Source organism: Notamacropus eugenii, chromosome 6 (genome assembly GCF_028372415.1).
Source record: "Notamacropus eugenii isolate mMacEug1 chromosome 6, mMacEug1.pri_v2, whole genome shotgun sequence".
In the NCBI taxonomy this organism is placed as follows: domain Eukaryota; kingdom Metazoa; phylum Chordata; class Mammalia; order Diprotodontia; family Macropodidae; genus Notamacropus; species Notamacropus eugenii.
In genome coordinates, this window is record NC_092877.1 from 225,667,206 (window position 1) to 225,688,736 (window position 21,531).

Below are 21,531 nucleotides of genomic sequence, written 5' to 3' on the forward strand. Positions count from 1 at the left end.
CTGTGACCCTGGGCAAGTCACTTCACCTTGTTTTGCCTCAGTTTCCTCACCTGTAAAATGAGCTGGAGAAGGAAATGGCAAATCACTCCAGTATCTTTGTCAAGAAAATTCCAAATGGATCACGTAGATAGAGTCAGACACGACTGAAATGATCAACAGCAACAAACTCTGCAACAGGCTGATTATTGCAGACAAACCAGACAATAAATACTGAATTAAAATTTTTTTTCATTTAACTTTATCCTAAAATTGCTATTAACTTACTCATTTTGTTTTTAATAATAAATAATTTTGCATTTTTTCCCATTTTTCAAAAGAACTTAGGTTGGAATCAGAAAAAGCATCATATATAAGGGGGAACCACCATCATTATGTAAGCTGAACTTGGCAGTTAACGCTTGTGTCAGCACAAATGTAAAAAAATAATTTTTTTGTCCACAAAATGTCAAGTAGTTATACATTTTGTACCCCACTGGTGCCTAACACAGGCAGGCAGGCAGGCAGGCAAGCAACAATCATTTTTTAAGCCTTTACTTGTGTTAAGTACTAGAAACTCCAGGAGAAAGTCACCAATGGGAGGGGATGGCATGGCAGATGGATCTTCTAGGGTGAGAAAATTGAAAGTCTGAGAGAGGTTCCAAGGTAAGATTGCACTGAGGCATGATTTTGAAGTCCTGAAGGTCAGAAGTATACCTTGGAGGGGAATGAAAGTTGTCCTGCCTTGGCCCCTCCCCAAAATGGAGTGTCCAGGAGGAACTCATCAGTGAAAGGAGACTGACCTGCTGGAAGAATTTTCTAGAGTGAAAAGGCACATTAAATTCTTGTGGAATCAAACTGAATATAGTCATTCAATGTACCTTATTAGGTGCCTTCCATGTGTGAAGTACTATGCAGTTGCTAAATATTTAAATTAAGTGAAAATGTCATTTTAATAATAGAAAGCAGGAGGGTATGATGAAAAGAATATACTGGATTTAATATCAGAAGACCTGGGTTCAAATTCAGGCTCTTGTTACTTACTACTTTTGTGACCTTAACTCTCCCACCCTAATTTCTTTGACTGTAAAATGAGGGGATTGGATTCTTAAGATCCCTTCTACCTTTAATTTCTAAAAGTTATTAAGAATTAAACATTTATTACATATCTATTTTCAACTCCAGTATAGTTTTATATTGGTTCTTTTTTTTTCCATTTTTCCATTTTTCAGTTTTATTAATGTTTTCTTTTTATGTTACAAGCATTTACAGATTATTCCCGATTTGTGAGAGGTCTCTTGTATTAAAGACCAACAGAAGTATGACACCTTTGTCTCATTCAACATTGCACATCTGTAGACTCCCCCCCTCCATTTTTTAAAACTAACAAATCTATTTTCTCTCCTTTTTTTTAGACCTAAAAAGGGGATCTTAGAGGTCTCATTCAGGTACCTCATTTTACAAATAAGGAAACTGATGCTTTGTAAGGTTCAACAATTTGCCTAAAGTCAGTCAGTTAATATTGTTTTAAGAGCCTGGGAGGATATTTAAATAATGTCTTATTTAAACACTGATCCTGGGTGATTTGTAAATTTCTTTTAAAATGTTTTTAAATTTGAGATTCTGTTTTTGCAGTAAATGTAAAAACTGATAACCTTTTTATTCTAGATTGTCATTTTAATAATGCATTTAATCATTTACACTCTTTTACTCCACATTTCACTGAACTGTGTTAAGCATTTCATTTTCCTGGGCTTCTCACACTTTTTGCAATTCAGGAATTGCAGGGAAAATTGAAAATTAAACAGATATTTTTTCATTCTTTTAAATTTCATAGGAAACAAAAACTACTCATTCTCTTAACACCCTTTTAATAAACTACCTGATAATAGGGTTGTGTGATTTGTGTGCAATGTGTCAACCCAGATCTGTTCTCGCTGCTCAAATAATGCATGCTAAAATGGCATACATGCTAAAGCTGACGTCTGGGTAACTGTTTTCCAGCTCTTGATTATGGGAAGTGTTTGAGAGTACAAATTATGTTCAGGGTTCTGTGAGACTTTCAGCTAATTATAGAGAAAGCCATAGTTTTTATTTAAGAATTATGATTTCTCTTCCTTCCCGTTATGGTCTTTGGTGCTCTGTGCTTGCTACAGAAAGCTGTCTGTACTGCAGAGGGCAGTTGAACTCTTTGTCTGAGCTTTTTATTTAGAAAACAGAATTTCACGTAACAAAGGAAAGCAGCAGGAGCTAGAGAATGGAAGAGGCTGGAGTCATGTTGAAATCTGAGTTGAAGCTGTATTTATTCTTGCTGTTGCAGCCACGGCAGTAGAGCTTGGCTTCAACTGCCTTCAGTCCCTTTGTGCTTGGTGGGATGTTGAAGAAACACCCAGGGCTGTGGGGAAAGGCAAAATTATAACCATTTAGAGCAGACTTTTAAAAATATATGTTCTAGTGTTCGTTTTAACTGCTTCTCTTCCAAGCTGTAATTTTAAGAAAGTAATACCCAAGAGTGGACAGTAATTTGTACCAAAAAGTTTAAATTATACCTTATGGTGCATGATAGTGCATACTTCTATCACCTGTGATTTGCCCTTGTTATAATACCTTCTTGTAGGATTAGGTAACAATTCGTGTGTATGCTTTAAAATATGACAGAGGATTAAAAAAAGAAAATGTAGCTCTTTGTTAACTGTATGTTCAAAGACCATCACACTACTTAATACCATCCCAGAAAATTCAGATAATTTGTGCTTTTTTTTCTTATTTGTATGTTTGATTTCATCAGTCTAGGAAGTTCGCTCCTGGCAAGGAACTCCATCTACCAGTGCAGATCGGCACCTTCTCTATAATTCACAGTCATAGAGAGTTGCCTGGGTTGCCCATCATTATACTACCAGCATGTATTGGACAGGATTTGAGCACAGGTTTTACTAACTTTACAGCCAGTTACCTGCTACCCTGCAGTTAATGTAGTGTAATTACAAGATGTAGGCCTAAGTTTAAGATAGTGCCCTGAGTTAATTCTAGTTTAGTGTTAGGTTGTCTTATTACCACAAAGCATTTCTGTATCTCACCAAAAGAAAAAAATATTTTTGCTATATTTATATACTATATATCATATGTATATATATATGTATGTGTGTATATATATGTATATATATATATGTATATATATATACATCTTAAAATGATGATATGGGCCCACCCCAATAAATGCAGTGACTGACCCCTTTGCTTACAGGAAACGTACTTAATGATTTGTTTATTAAAGAGCTTCCTTCATATCTGTGTGTATATAGTAATAGATTCTAGGAGTTTAAGGAGCAGGGTTCGTATCTGCTTTGCTTTATGCTGTCATCCTTACATGTAGGTGCTCAGTACAGGTATACTTGACTTAACGTTGGTGGGTCCCATAACATTGTACAGTGATGGCATTAAGCATTGTAACCCAACGCCGCTATCAACACTGTTTTGGCAATTGCCCACTCGTATCATTTGTTCCTGTGGAACTGACTGTTGTTCCCATGATGTTGTTTCCTTCATGGCATATTTTTGTGGCACCAGGTAACAGTGTGAGGCAGTCTGTGCTTTAAATTCTTTGTATAAATGTGTTAAGGCGAGGATGGTAGAGGCTTGGTTTTTTTCTGGACCAGTTATTTGCTGTATAATTAACGGAGCTCTAGTTTTTAAATTGGATATAATATAATAATGTTGCCTTTCAGATGTCCTCAAATCCAGGACCCTTGATATGGTTTCTTGTCTCCCCCATCTGCTTTGTTTTTCTCTTTTTTCAGTGGATAGGACTGTTTCCTGACGAGGCAGCACTGTGGTGTAATAAAAAGAAATTAGAAATCAGGAGCCCTGAATACTGGTCCTGGTTCTGCTACTAGAACCATAAAGTCTTAGATTTGGGAGAGAACTCTTGAGTTTATCCAGTGCAGTCCGTATCTGAATTTCTAATCCATGCGAAACTTTATCAAATAATTATCCATATGTTTGCTGCCTAAAAACTTGCACCAGTGGAAAACTTACTTAGCTTCTTGGCCCATTCCATTTTGGAGCTACTCTGATTGTTAGGAAGTATTTTCCTTATGTTAAACCAAAATCTGCCTCTCTGCAATCCATTTATTATTTCTAGTTTTGCACAGTTTTTTTTTGATACAAACACAATAAGTATCTAATTCTCCTTGCAAGCAAGAACCCTTCAGATACTTGAAGAAAATTATTGTTTCCCTTCAGGTTTTTTTTTTTAAATCAAGCTAAAGTTCACTTTTTTTTTCAATGGATCCTCATATGGAGGATCCTGTCCCTTCACTGTCTTGGTCACTTTCTTTGGGTACATTTGTACTGCTTAATGTCTTTTCTAAAATGTAGTACTCAAAACTGAGCACAATACTCCAGATTTGTTTTTCTTTGACCAGACGGGTAATAATGTCAGCATTATTACCTCCCTTGTTTCGATATGGATGCAACCTAAGATTATATTAGTAGTTTCTGTATCAGTGTTGACTTACATTATAATCTCCTGTTGCAAACCTCCCGCTGCTTTTCACATACCACATGTAATCATTCTCCCCCACCATCCTGTCCTCTTACATTTGATTTTTTGAACCCAGATGGAAGACTTTATATTTATTTTTACTTAATCTTACTAGTTTGACCCATTATATCAACCTCTAAAGAATCCTTTAAATTTATAATTCTCCATACAGCTAGCTCCTTACTTAGTCATTTTCACAGCTTATGTTATCTATGCCTCCCCAAAATCATTAATTAAGAGATTAAACTGAAGAGGTTGACATTGATCCATTAATCATTAATCATTGTGGTCAGTTGTACAGCCGATTCCAAATCTACCACACTATGCTATCATCCAGATTATATCTTTTCCACAAAAATATTATGGAATATTTATTAGTTGTATTACCTTGGGCAAGTCTGTTCATTTCCTTGGGCCCTTAATTTCCTCATGACAATTGGAAATTGGATAAGGTGATTTCCAGAGTCATTTTCAGCTCTATGACATATTAAAAGATGGATATGGTTTTGGAGAACTTGTCTTCCCAAGTAGTGAAAAATAAACATTTTCACCATCAGTGAGTATTCAATATTTAAACATAATGGTAACACATTTTGAATTTTACAGAAGAAAAAGACCATATATATATATATGTGATTTTTAAAGTCTTGAATAAGTTCAAAAGGGCACTGTCTTAGTGTTAACTTCTTTCAACTGTCCATTACAGTAGTTTCACAAAGAGTTTTAGTAATATAGTCTTTTCTTCAGTTAGCATTGCCAGAAAACAAAATGCCAATTATCAGACTGTAATAGTTTAACTTTTAGCAATTTCTTGTAACAAATTTATGAATTTTTTTGGTTACCATTCCTTCTGGAAATATCAATGCCTTTTACACAATATTAATGCCTTTCTTAAGCTGTGATTTCTCTCTCTGTTGCCTTCCTTCTTCCAGACTTCTCAAAAAGGGAGAAAAAGATAAAAGTTGTGTGCCAAGGATGAGTTAAAGAACAAAAACCAAAGTCCAAGGATTCTCTCCATCCTGGCAACTCAGTTTTTAAAGTACTCAGTATCTTCAGTTGAAAGAAACCCTAAATGCTAGAGCTATGGATAAGAGAAATCCAGCTGCCCATCAGTATGGCTATCATTTGTGGTCTGTTTGTTTCAGGTTCACTACAACATTGGCAAAAACCTGGCTGATAAAGGCGACCAGATTGCTGCCATCAGATATTACAGGGAAGCTGTAAGGTAATGAGAACGCTGCTTCACTGGCCTACTTAAAATATGCATCTTTGTAATTATATGAGAGAGTCTGTCAAATAATATATAAATATGTACGCTGTCTTCTCAGATTTAAAACATTTAATTTTGAATGACCAAATTACAAAGTATTACTGACATTTCCTGATTGCATAGTAAAAATATTAGGAATAAATGGTTTTCTGGTTTTTTTCCTCCTCACAACTCAGATTGAATCCTAAATATGTTCATGCCATGAATAATCTTGGAAATATCTTGAAAGAAAGGAATGAACTACAGGAAGCGGAGGAGCTCTTGTCTCTTGCTGTACAAATACAGTGAGCATTGTTTACACCAGATTACAGCATTGACAAAAAAGTCATTCCCTACATTCTAAGGTTTGAGCTTTTCTTTTTTTTAATAATTTTATAGACCAGACTTTGCTGCAGCATGGATGAATTTAGGCATAGTGCAGAACAGCATGAGGAGGTTTGGAGAAGCTGAGCAAAGCTACTGGACAGCAATTAAATACAGGAGAAAATATCCAGACTGTTACTACAACTTAGGACGTTTGGTAAGCTTTTGCTGCACATTGGTGAGAAGAATTTTCATATCTGTGCATGTGTATGTCTGTGTCTGTGTAAGGTGTAGGAGTTTGATTTCTTTTCTTAAAGTCCTTTAATTAAAAAAAGGAAATCCTTAAATTAAGAACCATTTCCAGCTTGAGTTCATCAAAACTAATTGATAGAGAAGACAAATGCTTTAGGTTGAACTAGAGAATAAGTTAAACTAGGAAAAATATTGGTACCTATACCCTATGAAGCCTTTTCAGAGTGGCTTCTTAATTCCATTAGTTTCTGGTTTTTTCACAATTTGAATAAACAAAATCTTTAAAATAAAACCTCACAATGTAACTTCTTTGCTAAATCTTTTCCTTCCTTCATTCTGAAGAGGCTAACCGCATTAATCAGTAGTTTAATCCCAAGAATATTCTCAGATCTAGCATTGTTTGCCTTTCTGAAAGTTGCAGTAACAATACTTGATTCAGAGATATCAAGCTAGTGGTGAGTTCTTGTCCACAAAGTGCTTTAAAACTATTTGATAAGAACCAGGAAACAATAAGTTTACTTATTAATTTATTTTTCAAGTCGTAAGAGCTTGATACATTTTCCTTTTCCATAAAAAGTAAAAAAAAAAAAAACAACTCCATATATACACATATATGTATATATGCATATAACAAAATACCCATGAAATACTCATACTCTACATTTAAAAAGAAGTGTTTGTTTCTTCCTTAGCATTTTATGTTACTTTTAACTTCTTATGAATCAAAACATTTTAATTCCTAACTCTTTGTCAAAGAAAATGGTTAAAAAGAAAATTATTTTCCCAAAACTAGAATATTATAGTCTTTTTAATTTTGTACTCAATGTATCATAAAATATTAGAGAGAATCTCACATTTATCAACTCAATATAATCCTGTGCCCTAAGGAGGATTATATCTAAACTGATTCTAAGCAGAAACTTATCTTGCCTTAAATATCTAGGGAAAAACTCCACAATCTCATTCTTACAAAAGTTCTTTTCTAACCTAAATCCTCCAAGTACTTCAAACTCATTTTTTCCTTCTGTCTTTAGGGGAAATGGAGAACAGCTAAACACTATTCTGAGCAGAGGATAGATGAAAAAATCCTTTCTGTACTGGAAGACTGTTAGTGCACATTTGAGCCTTGTCTGGGCTTTTGGTTTTTGGCCAGGGCTCTCCGCTTTTGAGTTGTATAGATATAATTTGGACAGTATTGCCAGGGTAGAGTGGAGAGAACACTTGGCAACAGTGAGGGGCTAAAGGGGCTAAGCTTTTGGAACAGAATTATGTATGTCATGAATTCTTATCTGCCTTCCTACTTAAATAATACAAATAACTTTATAGACATGCAGAATTGTTCCACATTCGAATGAAAGCTGTTTTTTAATGAGGGTGATAAAAAATAATGGACATAACATTAAACTGGCAAGTATTAAGACTTTAACTTATTTTAAAATATTTTATAGGAAAGTAGTAGCTTTTTGATAGCTTTTTTGCTTTCAAGTTTATATCTGTAAAATGGGATTATAATGTTTGTCTTGTGTGTTTTTCATTACTCATGAAATTAAAGCCATTTAAAATCTATTATATTGTAATGAAATTCAACTTGTATCAAAGTGCTTCATTATAGTCATTTACTAGAATACTGAGGGCCTCGTAGAACCCTCCTTATAATTTTTTTATCTCCGTGTTTGTGAGGGTTTTGCATCTTTTAGTCGAGTAGTTTTAGGAAATCTAAAAGTTAATGTCATATCACTTCTGGCAATTTAATGTTATGCTCCATTATTTTTATCAGCTTATCCCCTAAAGCGTATATTTGACTTGTATTTCACTATAGTACTATGCTATATCTAAGTGTCCCTATAAGGTATTCTAGTTTGAGGGGAAGCTAATTCCCCCTCTTTGTTTAGGTTATATCTATAAGAGTGAAGACTGCCTGTAGCTCTTCATCTTGAACTTTAAGGTCTTTTCATTTTGCAGTTGATTGCGTTACGTAATTCTCCATACTGTCTCCACACTGTTGTCGCTTCACTTCCTTGGAGTTGGGGAAGACAGATAATTTTTGCTGTATAAATTTTACTTAAGAGTCACTTCATAGAGAATCTAACATAGAATATGAATTTTATCTAGCTATTTGATGGCTAGTCTGTAGAAGTACCTGCCTGTCTTGGAAACGTATCTATTTATTATATTGAATATATTGTTTTTAATTATGTTACTGTGAAATGATCTACGTTGCCTACAGCTAGCCATTCTTGTTAAAGATTTTGTTCTGCATTGTTGTTTTGTGTTTTTTTGTCCTCTTGACAAACGTTTTAAAAATCTCATCAAAGTTTAACTTAAAAACTTTTAAGGCTTTGTGAATTAGAGATGGTAACATGAAAGCTCATTTCTTTAAACATTCTTTTGCCAAAAGAAAAACCTTGAGAGAAACTTGTTGCTTTCTCTTGCTTGGTAACATTTATTTGTGCAGAGCAAGTATGTTCAATAGATTGGTTGATGGATAAATTTGTTAAAAAAGAATACTATCAGCTAGACGCCACACAAAACTTTCCCTGTTTACTACATAAGAAAGTTGTGTTTGATATACTTTCCAAAAGAAATTCTTAGATTTTTTTCCTTTACCACTCTTCATTCCACAAAAGATTCTACCTTGATGCTTCATCATGTGGAAGTAACTGAGTTCTCAAAGACTATTCCAGCACAGCAGGAGCTCTTTAGAGAGGGAAAGACTTCCAAGTAAAAGCCTGGATATAGACTGTTGGTTACTGTATCTTAGCACCAAACTAGCTAAGTTTAGAGGGTTATCCCAAACAAGATTGCCCAAAAGATGGTGAATTCTTTGACCATCATAACATACTAAACTTCCTAGATCTCATGAAGACATAATGACTTGAGTCTTCTTATTCCTTTGTGGAATAAATTATTTGGTGAGTTTTTATAAGTTCTAATTTCCAATTCCAGAAAGGGAGTGTCATTTTCCATAACACTGTCCTCTTGATCATAATACCCCAATAGTTCAAAAAAATCATACACATCCCCAATATGTATGTTTATTTACAAATTCTATATATGAACATATATATATATATATATATAATCACATACATTGTTACATTTTGGTAACAAGGATTCTGTTACACTTTTATTGATGAACTTCTTACAATTTCAATTTCAATGATGAACTTCTTACATTTGAATACACATGCCTTTTTTTTTAGTGAAAATAATACGATTGCATATTTTTTAACCTCTGGGTTTGGCACTTTGTGATACAGCAATTCAAAGTTCTGGTTCTAAATTCAAATTATTTTTTATTTGATCTTACTGTTTATCATAGCCAGAAAAGATACTTCACATAGACAGGCAATTCAAATGGAAAAAGTATACTATTGACTGTGCTTACCTAAAACATGATTCTGATTTTCAGTTCTAGTTATCTTTTGTACAATGGTTTTTATGGAAATTCAGCTAATAAATTTCCATGTTCTTGGTGTCAATTACTTGCTCTTGAAAACTAATTAAGTGTTTCATTTCTGTATTTTAACAAATGGGTTAAAAAACCACTGAAGCTTATTGTTATGAAAATATTTAAAAAGGTCAGAAAATTCTTTTTTCAAGTTTTTCAGGTGTAGGTATAAGCGTTTTTAGAGGTAATACCTTATAGAAATATTTCCAAATATGTATTTGAAAAATATTCTCTCCATAGAGAATAAATTACTTTCATTTCTTTAAAAAAAGTAGTTTTTTAGTCATTGTTAAAATGTTACCTTTACCCTGAAGCAACAGATTAAGTGGGTTTGTTTTTTCAAAAATACTTGCTAACTATTGTACTGCCGAAAGCCACTTGTTATTATAAAAAAGGTCAGCAAATTGGAACTTCTTTTTATTAAAGAATGCATAGCATAGCTCATCTTTAAGTTTGACAACTCTTTTGTATACTTGGTCATGAGATAAACAGCAAACTTCTATATGTTAACAGTAATAATAAAGATAACTAACACAAAGTGCTTTTAAGATTTGCAAAGTACTTTGCATATATTATCTCATTTTAGTGAAAAAAATTTGTTATCAAAAGATTTTTTTATGATCACCCCCACTGGATTTTTTGTCAATCTGATTAAACTGTCACTGCCTTTACTCTGTAACAGAAGTGGCAGCTCTGCTGTTTTCTTGTCTGCTTAGACTCATATTACTAGTATTAGCTTCAATCCATGGTTTCTTTGCAAAAATCTTTTTAAGCCACTTACCCATTTTGGGAGGGTTAGTTTGGTTAAAAGTAAATAATATAATGCATAAATCCATTTAACCAGGCACTCCTAAATTGTAATACACCCCAATATTCTTGAAGCAAACAAATGATTATTGACACCAGTCAATCTCTCCATTTGCAGAACTCCTCTTCCCTCAAGATTCCACATTCTATGTGGAATATATGCCCGTCTGATACCCAGATAGAATGAAGGTGCCAGTCAATGTTAATCTCTATATCATTAACAAAGATTAATATTTCTTTTTTTTTAAATAAAAATGTAAACTCTAATATTTTCTTAAAGCATCCTGTGATTTGGTTCATACCCCCATCCTAGAGAACAGTGATCACCTGTTTCTTGCCAACAAGCAAGAAAAGAAGTACATAGTTTCAAAGCTTTAAAACTACAAGGAACCCTAGAGATTAGTCTAGGTAAAGAAACTGAGTCCTAAAGGAGTTATTTGGCATGTCCAGGTTCATACAGCTAGTGTAAGCTCTGATATAGAAACAAACCTTGATATCGAATCCACCACTCTATCTGCTACACCATGCTGCTGAATTAATGCTTAAGATTTAAGATTATATAGTATATAAGACTTCAAAACCCATATTTCACCTGTGTCTGCCTCATTGCTCTCAGCTTTACTTTAATAAGCACTAAAAACATATACTAAGCATTTTGAAATTCTAAAATAAGTTTGTTGCTGGCCATGTTAATAAATGTTATCACAGTGGCTGTCGTCCTATTGAGTCGCCCTAGTGACTCAGTCCAAGTGCCTAAGCATGCAAAATTCTGCTGGTCATTTGCTTATGAAAAAATGTGGTGGAAGGATTAATTATGATGCCCATGTGCCCCAGAAAGGAAAGTAAATGCTGATTTAATTGAGATACCTATGTTTACATTACTTCCTTTCCTTTTGAACTTTTCACCTAATTTCTGTCAGGTAAGGGAGGAAATGCTGTTGCTTTAGTTTCTAAGTAAAACCATGCGAGAAATTCTGACAGCACAAGGAAATGGGAGTTAGTAAATGTCTCCATAATTCATTAAACTTTTGTTTCCTTTGCATAATATGTCATTTATTTGCTACAAAGGTCATAGGGCAAGTCAAAATGTTGCTGTTGTCCCACAGAAGGAAGACAGACTGGACAGTTTGTACTAGAATATGCACCATCCTTAAATCCCAATAAATTACCATCACTGGCACCTTCACCAGAGTTAAAGAAGCAAAACTGCACTGAGATAAAGCCCTTATTAGAGGGCATGGGGTTAGAATCAAAGAAGCCCCTTTTTTTATTTTTCTAGGTGTTTTGCTTACTAGTTATGCAAATTAAGAGCCAACCATTTTGAATTTAATGACTGATTTAAAAGTAAAATGAAACACAAAGTTTCCCACCCCACCAAAAAAGGAATTTTTAATTTAAATATGTTTAAAACACCCATATTGTAAATTGGAAGGAGGATGAATATGGAAGATAATGAGCGTGGTTCGAGCCATACATTATAAGATTTTTCCATAAATATGCGTAATATAAAACTAAAGGTTTTTTCACTTTAGTATGGTCAGAAGGGAACAACAAAATTTAGGATTCATTGACTAATAACTAGACAAAATAACTTTTAACAAAGACACAAAGTTGATTTATTTTCTAAATAATGGTATTGTATACTTTTTTACCTTGAAAAAGCAAGAAACTAGGAACTAATCAATTCAACAAATATTCATTCAACATGCATTTATAAAATGCCTACTACATACCAGACAAAAGGCTGCAGGTGCTAGTGGATGGAGAGCCAGCCCCAGAATGAAGAAAACCTCATTCTGTCTCACCTCTGACAAAGTAGCTGTCTGACCCTGAGCATAAAAACTTATCCACTAAGTAGCCCACTCAAAGTTCATTCTCAAATTCTGTTACCAGTTGCCCATCTTCATTAGAAGTTCCCCACATCCACACATACCTATTTCACTAGCTACTAGGGAATACAGAGGAAAATATTTAAAATGCTTACTGTATCCTCAAGGAACTTAGATTTCACTGGGAGTACAGCATGGAAACAGATTAAATAGAAGGTAATAGGAAGAGGCAGAGAACACCAGGGAAGGTTCTGTATGAGAAATACAATCCATATTGAGCCTTTCAGGAATAAGAGGCAGTAGGGATGGAAGAGGGTACTTTAGGCAAGACAGTCTGTACAAAGGCATCTAGGTGGGAAAATTTCTGGGAACCACAAGTAGGACAGTTTAGCAGAAAGGAGAGTGTGCTAAAGGGAGTGATAGGAAGTAAGCCTGGAAAGGGAGACTGGAGGCAAATTGTGAAGGAGTTTAAATACCATAGTCAGACCTATACATTACAATATCACTTCAGAAGTTATATGATAGATGTATTGGAGACATTAGAAGCAGGGAAGTCAACTATGAGGCTCATGCCATAGTCCAGGAGAAAGGTCATGATGACTTGAACAAGGGTGACTGTCATGACATGAGAAAAGAAGATGAATGACACAGATACTGCAGAGGTAGCAATCTGACACTGCAGGATATATAGTATATGGGAGGTGAGGAAGAGAGAAAAGTTAGGACTCAATCAGCTCTTTCAACTGATTCCCTGTCTATAATGTGAATATATATTTTAAAGCATGGCATCATTAAATGGGATTTTTTCATCTTAAATGTCACTTGGAAAATTCAGTCTTCTATATTTTAATCCAATCACAGAAGCTTAAAACAAAGGAATGAAAGCAAGAAAAATTCATTTAAATTGTTGCATTATTTTCAGTATGCAGACTTAAATCGTCCCCTAGATGCATTGAATGCATGGAGAAATGCTACTTTTCTGAAACCAGAACACACTTTGGCTTGGAACAACATGATCATACTGCTTGACAATACAGGTATGATAATTTTTAACAATATGTTTGAACTTTGGGGAACATAGTTCTATCTAAGATCAAAATAACAATGCATAGTTATAATGTCACCTAGTAATTTAGAACTATAGGTGACTCATTTTTTTTTAATGTCCTCAGAGTAATCAGATAAATGTTTACTGAATGCACCTTTTTTATCTGATTCCTTGAGCCATGTAAAATAGAAATTTTGAGAAAACTAAGATGCCTTTGTAACATTATAAAATTTAGAGCCAATGCATTCATTTATTTGACAGTATTAATCATCCATCCACACATAGCCAAGAAACCATAAGGAGAAATCCTATGAGCAACCAAGAAAAAATTGATTTGCCAAAAAAGAAAAGAAAAGGTGCTGCAAAAATGCCACATTTGGGGATGCCCAATCCTCCAACATGTTTTATGTACTGCATAATTATTTGTGAGACCTATTATTATAAGATTTCTGCATATGGCTAGCCTGATAGCAAGGGAAAGAAAAGTAAATATAAATTCAAAAAACATAGTAGGCTAAGATTGGAGCAAATACCCACTACAGACCTAATAATTCTTACTGTATCAGAGAAGAGTTAAATAATTGATGTGATAGTATATTCACAGTGACCCTGATTAATCAGGAAAAGGTTGGATGATGCTCAGTATACTCCCAATAAGAAGAAAAGGAAATATATAATGGATTTAGAAAGATTTCCATCCAATTTTTTTTTTAAGTTTGGCAATTTAAAGGGACAAGTTCAGTCATTTGGCTTATTCACCCATGATGCTCAAGTGGTTTCCCCACTGATGCCAGATCAATAAGGTATTACTATAAAAAACCATGAGCAGCTGAGAGAATTGAAAAGATGATCTAGTTACATAGTTTTTATCATTCAGTTATTACTAAAGTAATTGTTAAGTTAATATAACAAGCTAATAAAGAGATCTGTTTAGTTGAATATATTGGTCTGTGTCTCTTAGGTGAATAGAAATTGAATATGTATACACATACATACACACAAAAATAGACACATGTGTACATATGTATATTTAACATCACAATATTATTGGGAAAGACTTATTTTTAAGTTTGTTATCTGTTCTAACTTCTTGATTGTAACTAGCTTCTATAAGGAAACACATTCATATTACTGCTGAAAACTATTAAAAAAATATGCTTTAATCAAAACCTATTTGAATATTATCACAATTGGGATAAATTGCAGTGGGCTTCCCTGTTATGAGGACCAGTTTATATAAATATTCTACTCTCACCCTCCATTATGGATGTCTTAGAAAGTGATCACAGAGATGTAAAATCTTTAAATCTAAAGTTTTTTTAGAAAGTATTTTGTGTGTTGCTTTTTATTGTTCTTTTTGTCTAGCATAGCATAAAGAAGAGAGCTGGCCTCAGAGCCAGGACTGTCTCTCAGTGCTCTAGGAAATTATTTTAAGACTAAGTGGTAAGGAAGGTACCCACCTGCATTAGTGGAGGAAGTTCACTACTACAATTCCTCACAAGGGAACTGCCCATAACAGTGAAATAAAAGGTTCAGACCCTATTCTTATCCTTTGATGCATATTCTCAAGTTTATTAAAATAACCAAATAACTTTTTTTGTTAGCCAATTTTGATTTATTTGTAAACATTGTAATACATATGACTTTTTAATTAAGGAAGATAGATCAAAATACCAGAACAAGATGTTAAGGTGTTATTCATTTTGTTCTTTTTCTGTTCCATTATCCTAGGTAACTTAGCCCAAGCTGAAGCAGTTGGAAGGGAGGCGTTAGAGTTAATACCCAATGATCACTCTATTATGTTCTCTTTGGCAAATGTATTGGGAAAATCCCAAAAATACAAGGTTTGTAAACTGTAGTTCATTAGGTTTTTTGTAATTAATATCATCTGATAAAAGCCATAAATACTCATTTTGCATAATAAAATTCAAAGGTAGGCCAAAATTAAAAAAAGAAATTAATCCTAGGAATGGAATCTGTCTACAGGTAACTAACTGGACAATGGTGCACTCGGTAGAGCGTATAGTCCGTTTGTTTCTTGAAGAAACTGTCCCAAAGGCAAATCTGTAGGTTGAAAAATAAGCATATGTATTTTCGTGCCAGAATTCACTGCCTCTGCTTGAAAGAGAACAGACAACCAAAGGAAGGTTCTGTAGTTTGAGTCATGAAAAGGGCAGTTTGCAGAGGAAGAATCCCCATGTGCTAAAGGACTCTCTCTAAATGCATCGTACTACTAGTAAGATGTGCGTTTATAGAGTAGCTGCAGCTGGTCTTTCTGGCACAAGAGGGCTTGTGTTTGCTTCCATATCAGCCAGAGGTTTGAGTTTTGTTTATGGGCTGGTATCTTTTACACAAAGCGTGACACAACCCGGGGTGCATACATGGCCTGCTTATGATTGCTTCTTACTGTCCTCATCTGAGGTACAATAGAATAGCCGTGACTGTTTAGATTCCTCACTTTAGAAATGCACACACACACACACACACACACGTTTTGTACCAATCCTGACACTAAATATAAATCCAAAATACACTGCAAACCAAGGTTGTGTCATGGTCACAGGATTATGGATCCAGAGGTGGAAGGGACCTCAGAAATGGCCCAACCCTCATCTTTTATAAATAAGGAAACTGAGAAACAAGAGAAATTAAATGAATTGCCTGGCATCGTACAGATAAAAAACTACAGAGGCTGAATTTGAACCCAGGTACTATGACTCTAGTGTCTTGAACCTCTGTGACCACCTGGTGAAACCTGTGTGTTTCTTCTCAGAATAATGATTCTAAACACCTAAAATAAAATATGTAGGATTACAAAAAGAAACTAGTTGTATTAAGTTAATATTGTTAACTTATTAATAATTAATGTATTATATTAATATTAATTAATATCGTCAAAATATTGTTCAGTGTGTCTTAGGAACCCCCGCTCTACAGACCCCCTGCGGTGACTATAGGAGGGGAAAATAAGGACAAGGGAGAGCTTGAGGGACCCGAATGTGATCACCTACAGGTTCCTAGGCCTAAAACAAACAGTACTTTAAGGGTCTTTACACTAGAGGCCCCTTCATGGACTCTGCCTGAAACTGAGGTCTCTGACCATTGTATGTGCACTCACAACCATCCAAGCACAAAATAAAAAAAAAAAGAACCCCTGCTGTGCAGCCACTGTCACAAGCTGTGCTGCAAGAGGGAGGCTGCAGTTTTCAGTGCGTTGGAGAGTAATATGCCCACCTTATATTTTCCATGAAAAAAGTATTCTTCAGTTTCAAAGACTGGGTATTCATCTTCTTTGTTTTCCCCCAAGAAAACTGATGGAGTGGACACAAAGTTATCTGTTCGTAATATTTTTTACTTGAATCTTTTTGCCTTTGTGGCATAAAGTCATCAGTTAATATTTTAAAATTTGATTCTTTTTGCCTTTCAGGCACTATGCACTTACTTAGCACAGTGCTTGGCACATAGGTGCTTGATAAATGTTTACTGACTGACTGATTCTGTCCTACTCCAAAGTTATGAAATATTCCAGTCAATCTAAATATTCTATCATGATCACAGATTTATTCCTATTTCTCATACTTGTGAGTGATAAAGAGCCACTATTGCTCCCTGTGCTTTTCTAATCCTTCTGGATTTTGCTCAGAACATACTTGTAGAAAATCAAGGTCAGTACTTTCTGACTTTTTTTAGGTTCATCTCTCCACCTATCTGTGTTTAGGTGTGTCACTTTTATCCCAGAAGCCCAGCTACAGTAAATGTTCTTCACTGTATTGCCTATATAATCATTCTGTTGAGGGTTTTTTTTGTCATCTTGCTGCCTATAAATGCTTTGTGACATAAGCAATGTTTCTTTTGATTTCTACTTCACCTTGCACTTTTTTCTTAAGATAAAGTTGGAAATACCTTGTATGGCAAGAGCAAGAAGCCACTTTTCCCATTTCTCCAACATTTTGCATCATAAATATACAGGGCATTGAGAATATATAATATAAAAGGGAAGAAATAAGAATCTATTTCAAGGAATTTTAAAGCGAGTTCCACTTGGGCAGTGATAATATTTATGTATGACTCTTAGAACCATAGCACATGAGTACTGTGGCACTTGTTGTTACAAGTTAAGAATTTGAAATTTTGTAAACATATTTATTATACTACAAAACTGGGATGCAATTTCCTCAGGTGGGTGGGGCAATGGGTAGAGTACCAGGCCTGGAGTCAGGAAGACTCATCTTCCTGAGTTCAATTCTGGCCTCAGACACTTAAGTAAGTAACGTGACCCTTGTCAAGTCACGTAACTCTGTTTGCTTCAATTTCCCTTCGGCAAAATGAGCTAGAGAAGGAAATGGCAAACCACTCCAGATTCTTTGCCAAGAAAACCCCAAATGGGGTCACAAACAGTCAGACACAATTGAAATGACTAAACAGTAACAACAACAAAAAATAAATTTACTAAATCTAATGCTATTTTATCATCTACTCCCTTTTTATTGTTTTACTGTATTATGAAACAGGCTTTTATCTTATCCTATATTATATCCTTAGAGCTCTTATAACATCCATTGTAGATGCCACTAATTTTATTATTATTAGAATAACTGACATGCATATAGCACTTTAGGTTTACAAAATGCTTTATATACAAAATCTGACTGGCACTTCACAACAACCCTGTCAAGTAAATACTTCAGTTATTATATTTTCATTTTTCAGATGTGGAAACCAAGGTTGAAAATTTAAGTGACTTGTCTTTGGTTTTTGTAAAAGGAAGATAATGAGACTATTTTACTTTGGCAGTTGTATAAAGTTGATTAAGATTTTATTGGTTTACTCGTTCCTCACTTAAAAAGAAATTTTTGTACTTGTAGAACATGCTGTGGAGATATTCACACCTACAAGCTGAGTCCCCAGAAGGTGATAGCTAACTCTTCCTTCAAGGTTCTGAGGGACCAATTTTTCTAATTCAAAATACTCCAGATCCATGCCTGTTGTACTTACTCCTTGTGCTTATAAGTTGATACAGTCATTTAGCTATACTGAATTAGTTTTAAAAAGGGATTTTTACTAAGATGCTGGTAAGTAAGTAAGACTGGCTGGTACAAAATCAGTGACACAATCTCCTATCAGATGTAGTCATATTCTAAAACTGGGGTCAGCAAAACATTTCAGTAGCTGTGCTTCATAATACTTGGTTTCCTTTGTCATCCATTGTATTTTATTTTATGCATTTAAAAATATTCTGAAAATAATAATAACAGTGATATCTAACACACAGCACCTACTGTGTGCCTAATACTGTGCTGAGCACTTTATAGATACTTCACAATAACCCTGGGAGGTAGGTACTATTATTATTTCATTTTACAGATGAAGAAACTGAGGCAAACAAAGGTTAAATGATTTGCCTATAGTCATACAGATAGCAAGTGTCTGTAGCTAGACTTGAACTGAGGTCTGCTGGATTCCAAGTCCAATGCTTTATCCACCACACCACCTACAGGGTTTCCCCAGACTGCCAAAGGGGTCTATGACTCAAAAAAGAGTTAAGAAAGCTTGTTTAATTTGCTCCCATCAAGAAATACTGGATTAGCTGGTGTTTTTACCCAGCACTTATTTCTTTCCTGACCTCCAGTCTCATATTTCCAACTACATACTGGATTGTCTGAACTGGGTGTCCCATAGACACTTGAAAGTCAACATGTCCAAAACTGAACTCATCTTTCACTCCAAATCTCCTCTTCCCTACCTCTCTATTACTTTTGAGGGTATTGCCATCCCCTCAGTCACTCTAAGCGTCATCCTCAACTCATTCTTACTCTCCCCATAATCACTTCCAAAGTCCTATCAATTCTTCCTTCAGAGTACCCCTCTTCTCTCCTCTGACGCTGCTACCCTGGTGCATCCCCTCATGCCTGGACTATTGCAACAGCCTCTTGGTTGGTCTTCCTGCCTCAAGTCTCTACCACTCCAGTCCATCTTCCACCCAAGTGCCAAAGTGATCTTCCTAAAGTGAAGGTCTGACTGTATCACTGTCCTATTTGATAAACTCCCCTGGCTCAGTGTTATCTCCAGGATCAAATATAAAATCTTCTGTTTGGCTTTTAAAGTCCTTCATAAACTGGATTTTTCCTACTTTTCCAATCTTCTTGTACCATATTCCCCTCCACATACTCTTAACATTCAATGGTACTGGCCTCTTTGTTTTTCCTCAAACGACATTTCAATTCCCAACTGCATTTTCACTCATTGTCCCCCATACCTGGAATTCTCTTCTTCCTCATCTCTGCCTCCTGGCTTCCTTCGAGTCCTAGGTAAAATCCTACTTTCTGCAAGAAGCTTTTCTCTAGCCTCCTTAATGCTTATGCTTTCCCTCCAAGATTAATTCAGTTGATTCTGTATATGTCTTATTTGTACATAATTGTTTGCATGTTATCTCATATACTGTGAGCTCCTTGAGAACAGGGACTGGTTTTTTGTTTTGGTTTAACATTCTTTGTATCCTCAGTGCCTTAGCACAGTGTTTAACACATTGTAGGTACTTAATAATTGCTTCTTGATTTGAAATTGGCTAAATGGATAGACTAAATCTTACAATATAGGAAACTATCATTCTTTGACTTTTGATTTAGAAGTGCAAATTGCTAACTTATATTTTCTAACTCATGGCCCACTTTTTACAGTTCCTGTTTGGTCACGTTTCTCAAGGATAAGTCGATCTCTGCCAGTCCTAAAAAATAGTAATTTCAGAGATGTGAGTCCACATTCTCTGCACTGATGCTCAGGGATTATAGTGTACAACAGCATGATAAAGTTGTTCTCCCAGTAGATGATAAAAGGTGGAGATAAACAAGGAACAAGTAGGAGAAACAAAAATTGTGATGAGAGAAAATAAAATTCAAGAAATGAAAACTTTAGAATAAAAATATTTAAGATTAATGTATGCTATCTGCTTTTTAAATATGTTAGACCTTTTAGATATGAAAATGTAAATAAAATGTTTGAAAGAGCCTGTAGATGTACTCACCCAAGTTATTTGACAGTCTAAACAGGAGTTCTTAGCCTGTGGTCTGTGATTTTATTTTCAATTTTTATAGCTAAATTTCAATATAATTGGTTTCCTTTGTAATCCTATGTATTTTATGTTATGTATTTAAAAATATTATTCTGTAGAGGATTCATTCCATAGACTTCACCAGGCTACTGAAAGAATTCATGTCATAAAGAAGTTGAAGAACCCCTGGTTTGGAGATTGTTGTTGGAAAATTGTTGAGCATCCTAATGTCTTGCCACTTTTGTCTTTATATCACCAAGGCCTAGCACGGGGGCCTAGTTCCTCATGTGGAAAAGGGGAAGCAGCTACTTCACAGGGTTGCTGTGATTATCAAATGAAATCACCGAAGTGTTCTGCATATCCTAAAGTGTTATATGTTATTATTCTTTCCCTTGCTGCCCATCTTTTTTTTTTCTTATCTAATGGGACTGTTCTTGATTGCTAAGGGTTCCTTAGATGGTTAAAAACATGAAATGGCTTTTAACCCTTAATTTTAGAAATATGAAACTTAACCTGCCAGTGTCGGCTACAATAGAAAACTACTTCATTTGCCACTGGTATTCACAGAAATGCTGATGATCTGTTGCTTCATTATTATTATTTCTAAGTCCAGTCTTTCATCCCTATGCTACCCACTCCTATCTTACCCTTCTCCCCCTCAAAACAAAACAAAATACACACACATGCAAAGAGCGACTCATTTGTGATTTTGGAATTGTAAATAATTATTTTGTGTTGAAAACAGTAGAAATAGCTGGCAGAGTGCTGTTACCCTCTCAGTCCTGTTGCCCTCCATCTAGGTCTCTTTAGGATCTTGTCTCGTACTCTCACCATCTCCCTTTCCTAAGCTCCAAGGATTCCCCTTCTTAGCAGCTCAGTGGGACTTCTGCTACTGATGCTTCAGCCAACGCTGTGTCTCCACATTAATCTTCTCCAGATGTTGTCTTGATCATTGGAATGTTATCATCATGGGGTTGTTGTTTGTTTGTTGATTGGTTGGTTTT

General features: G+C 34.9%; 1 protein-coding gene across 3 annotated transcripts in view; it reads left to right on the forward strand.

The window, feature by feature from the left end:
• Positions 1-21,531, forward strand: part of TMTC4 (transmembrane O-mannosyltransferase targeting cadherins 4) — a 93,957-nt gene that overhangs the window by 70,088 nt on the left and 2,338 nt on the right. For 2 of the 3 annotated variants that reach the window (XM_072622034.1, XM_072622033.1), the window contains exons 12-16: positions 5,665-5,744; positions 5,966-6,073; positions 6,168-6,309; positions 13,354-13,468; positions 15,211-15,323. In XM_072622034.1, coding sequence (XP_072478135.1) covers positions 5,665-5,744; positions 5,966-6,073; positions 6,168-6,309; positions 13,354-13,468; positions 15,211-15,323 — 558 coding nt within the window. The remainder of the gene's footprint in view (positions 1-5,664; positions 5,745-5,965; positions 6,074-6,167; positions 6,310-13,353; positions 13,469-15,210; positions 15,324-21,531) is intronic. The other variant, XM_072622035.1, reaches the window with a different exon arrangement.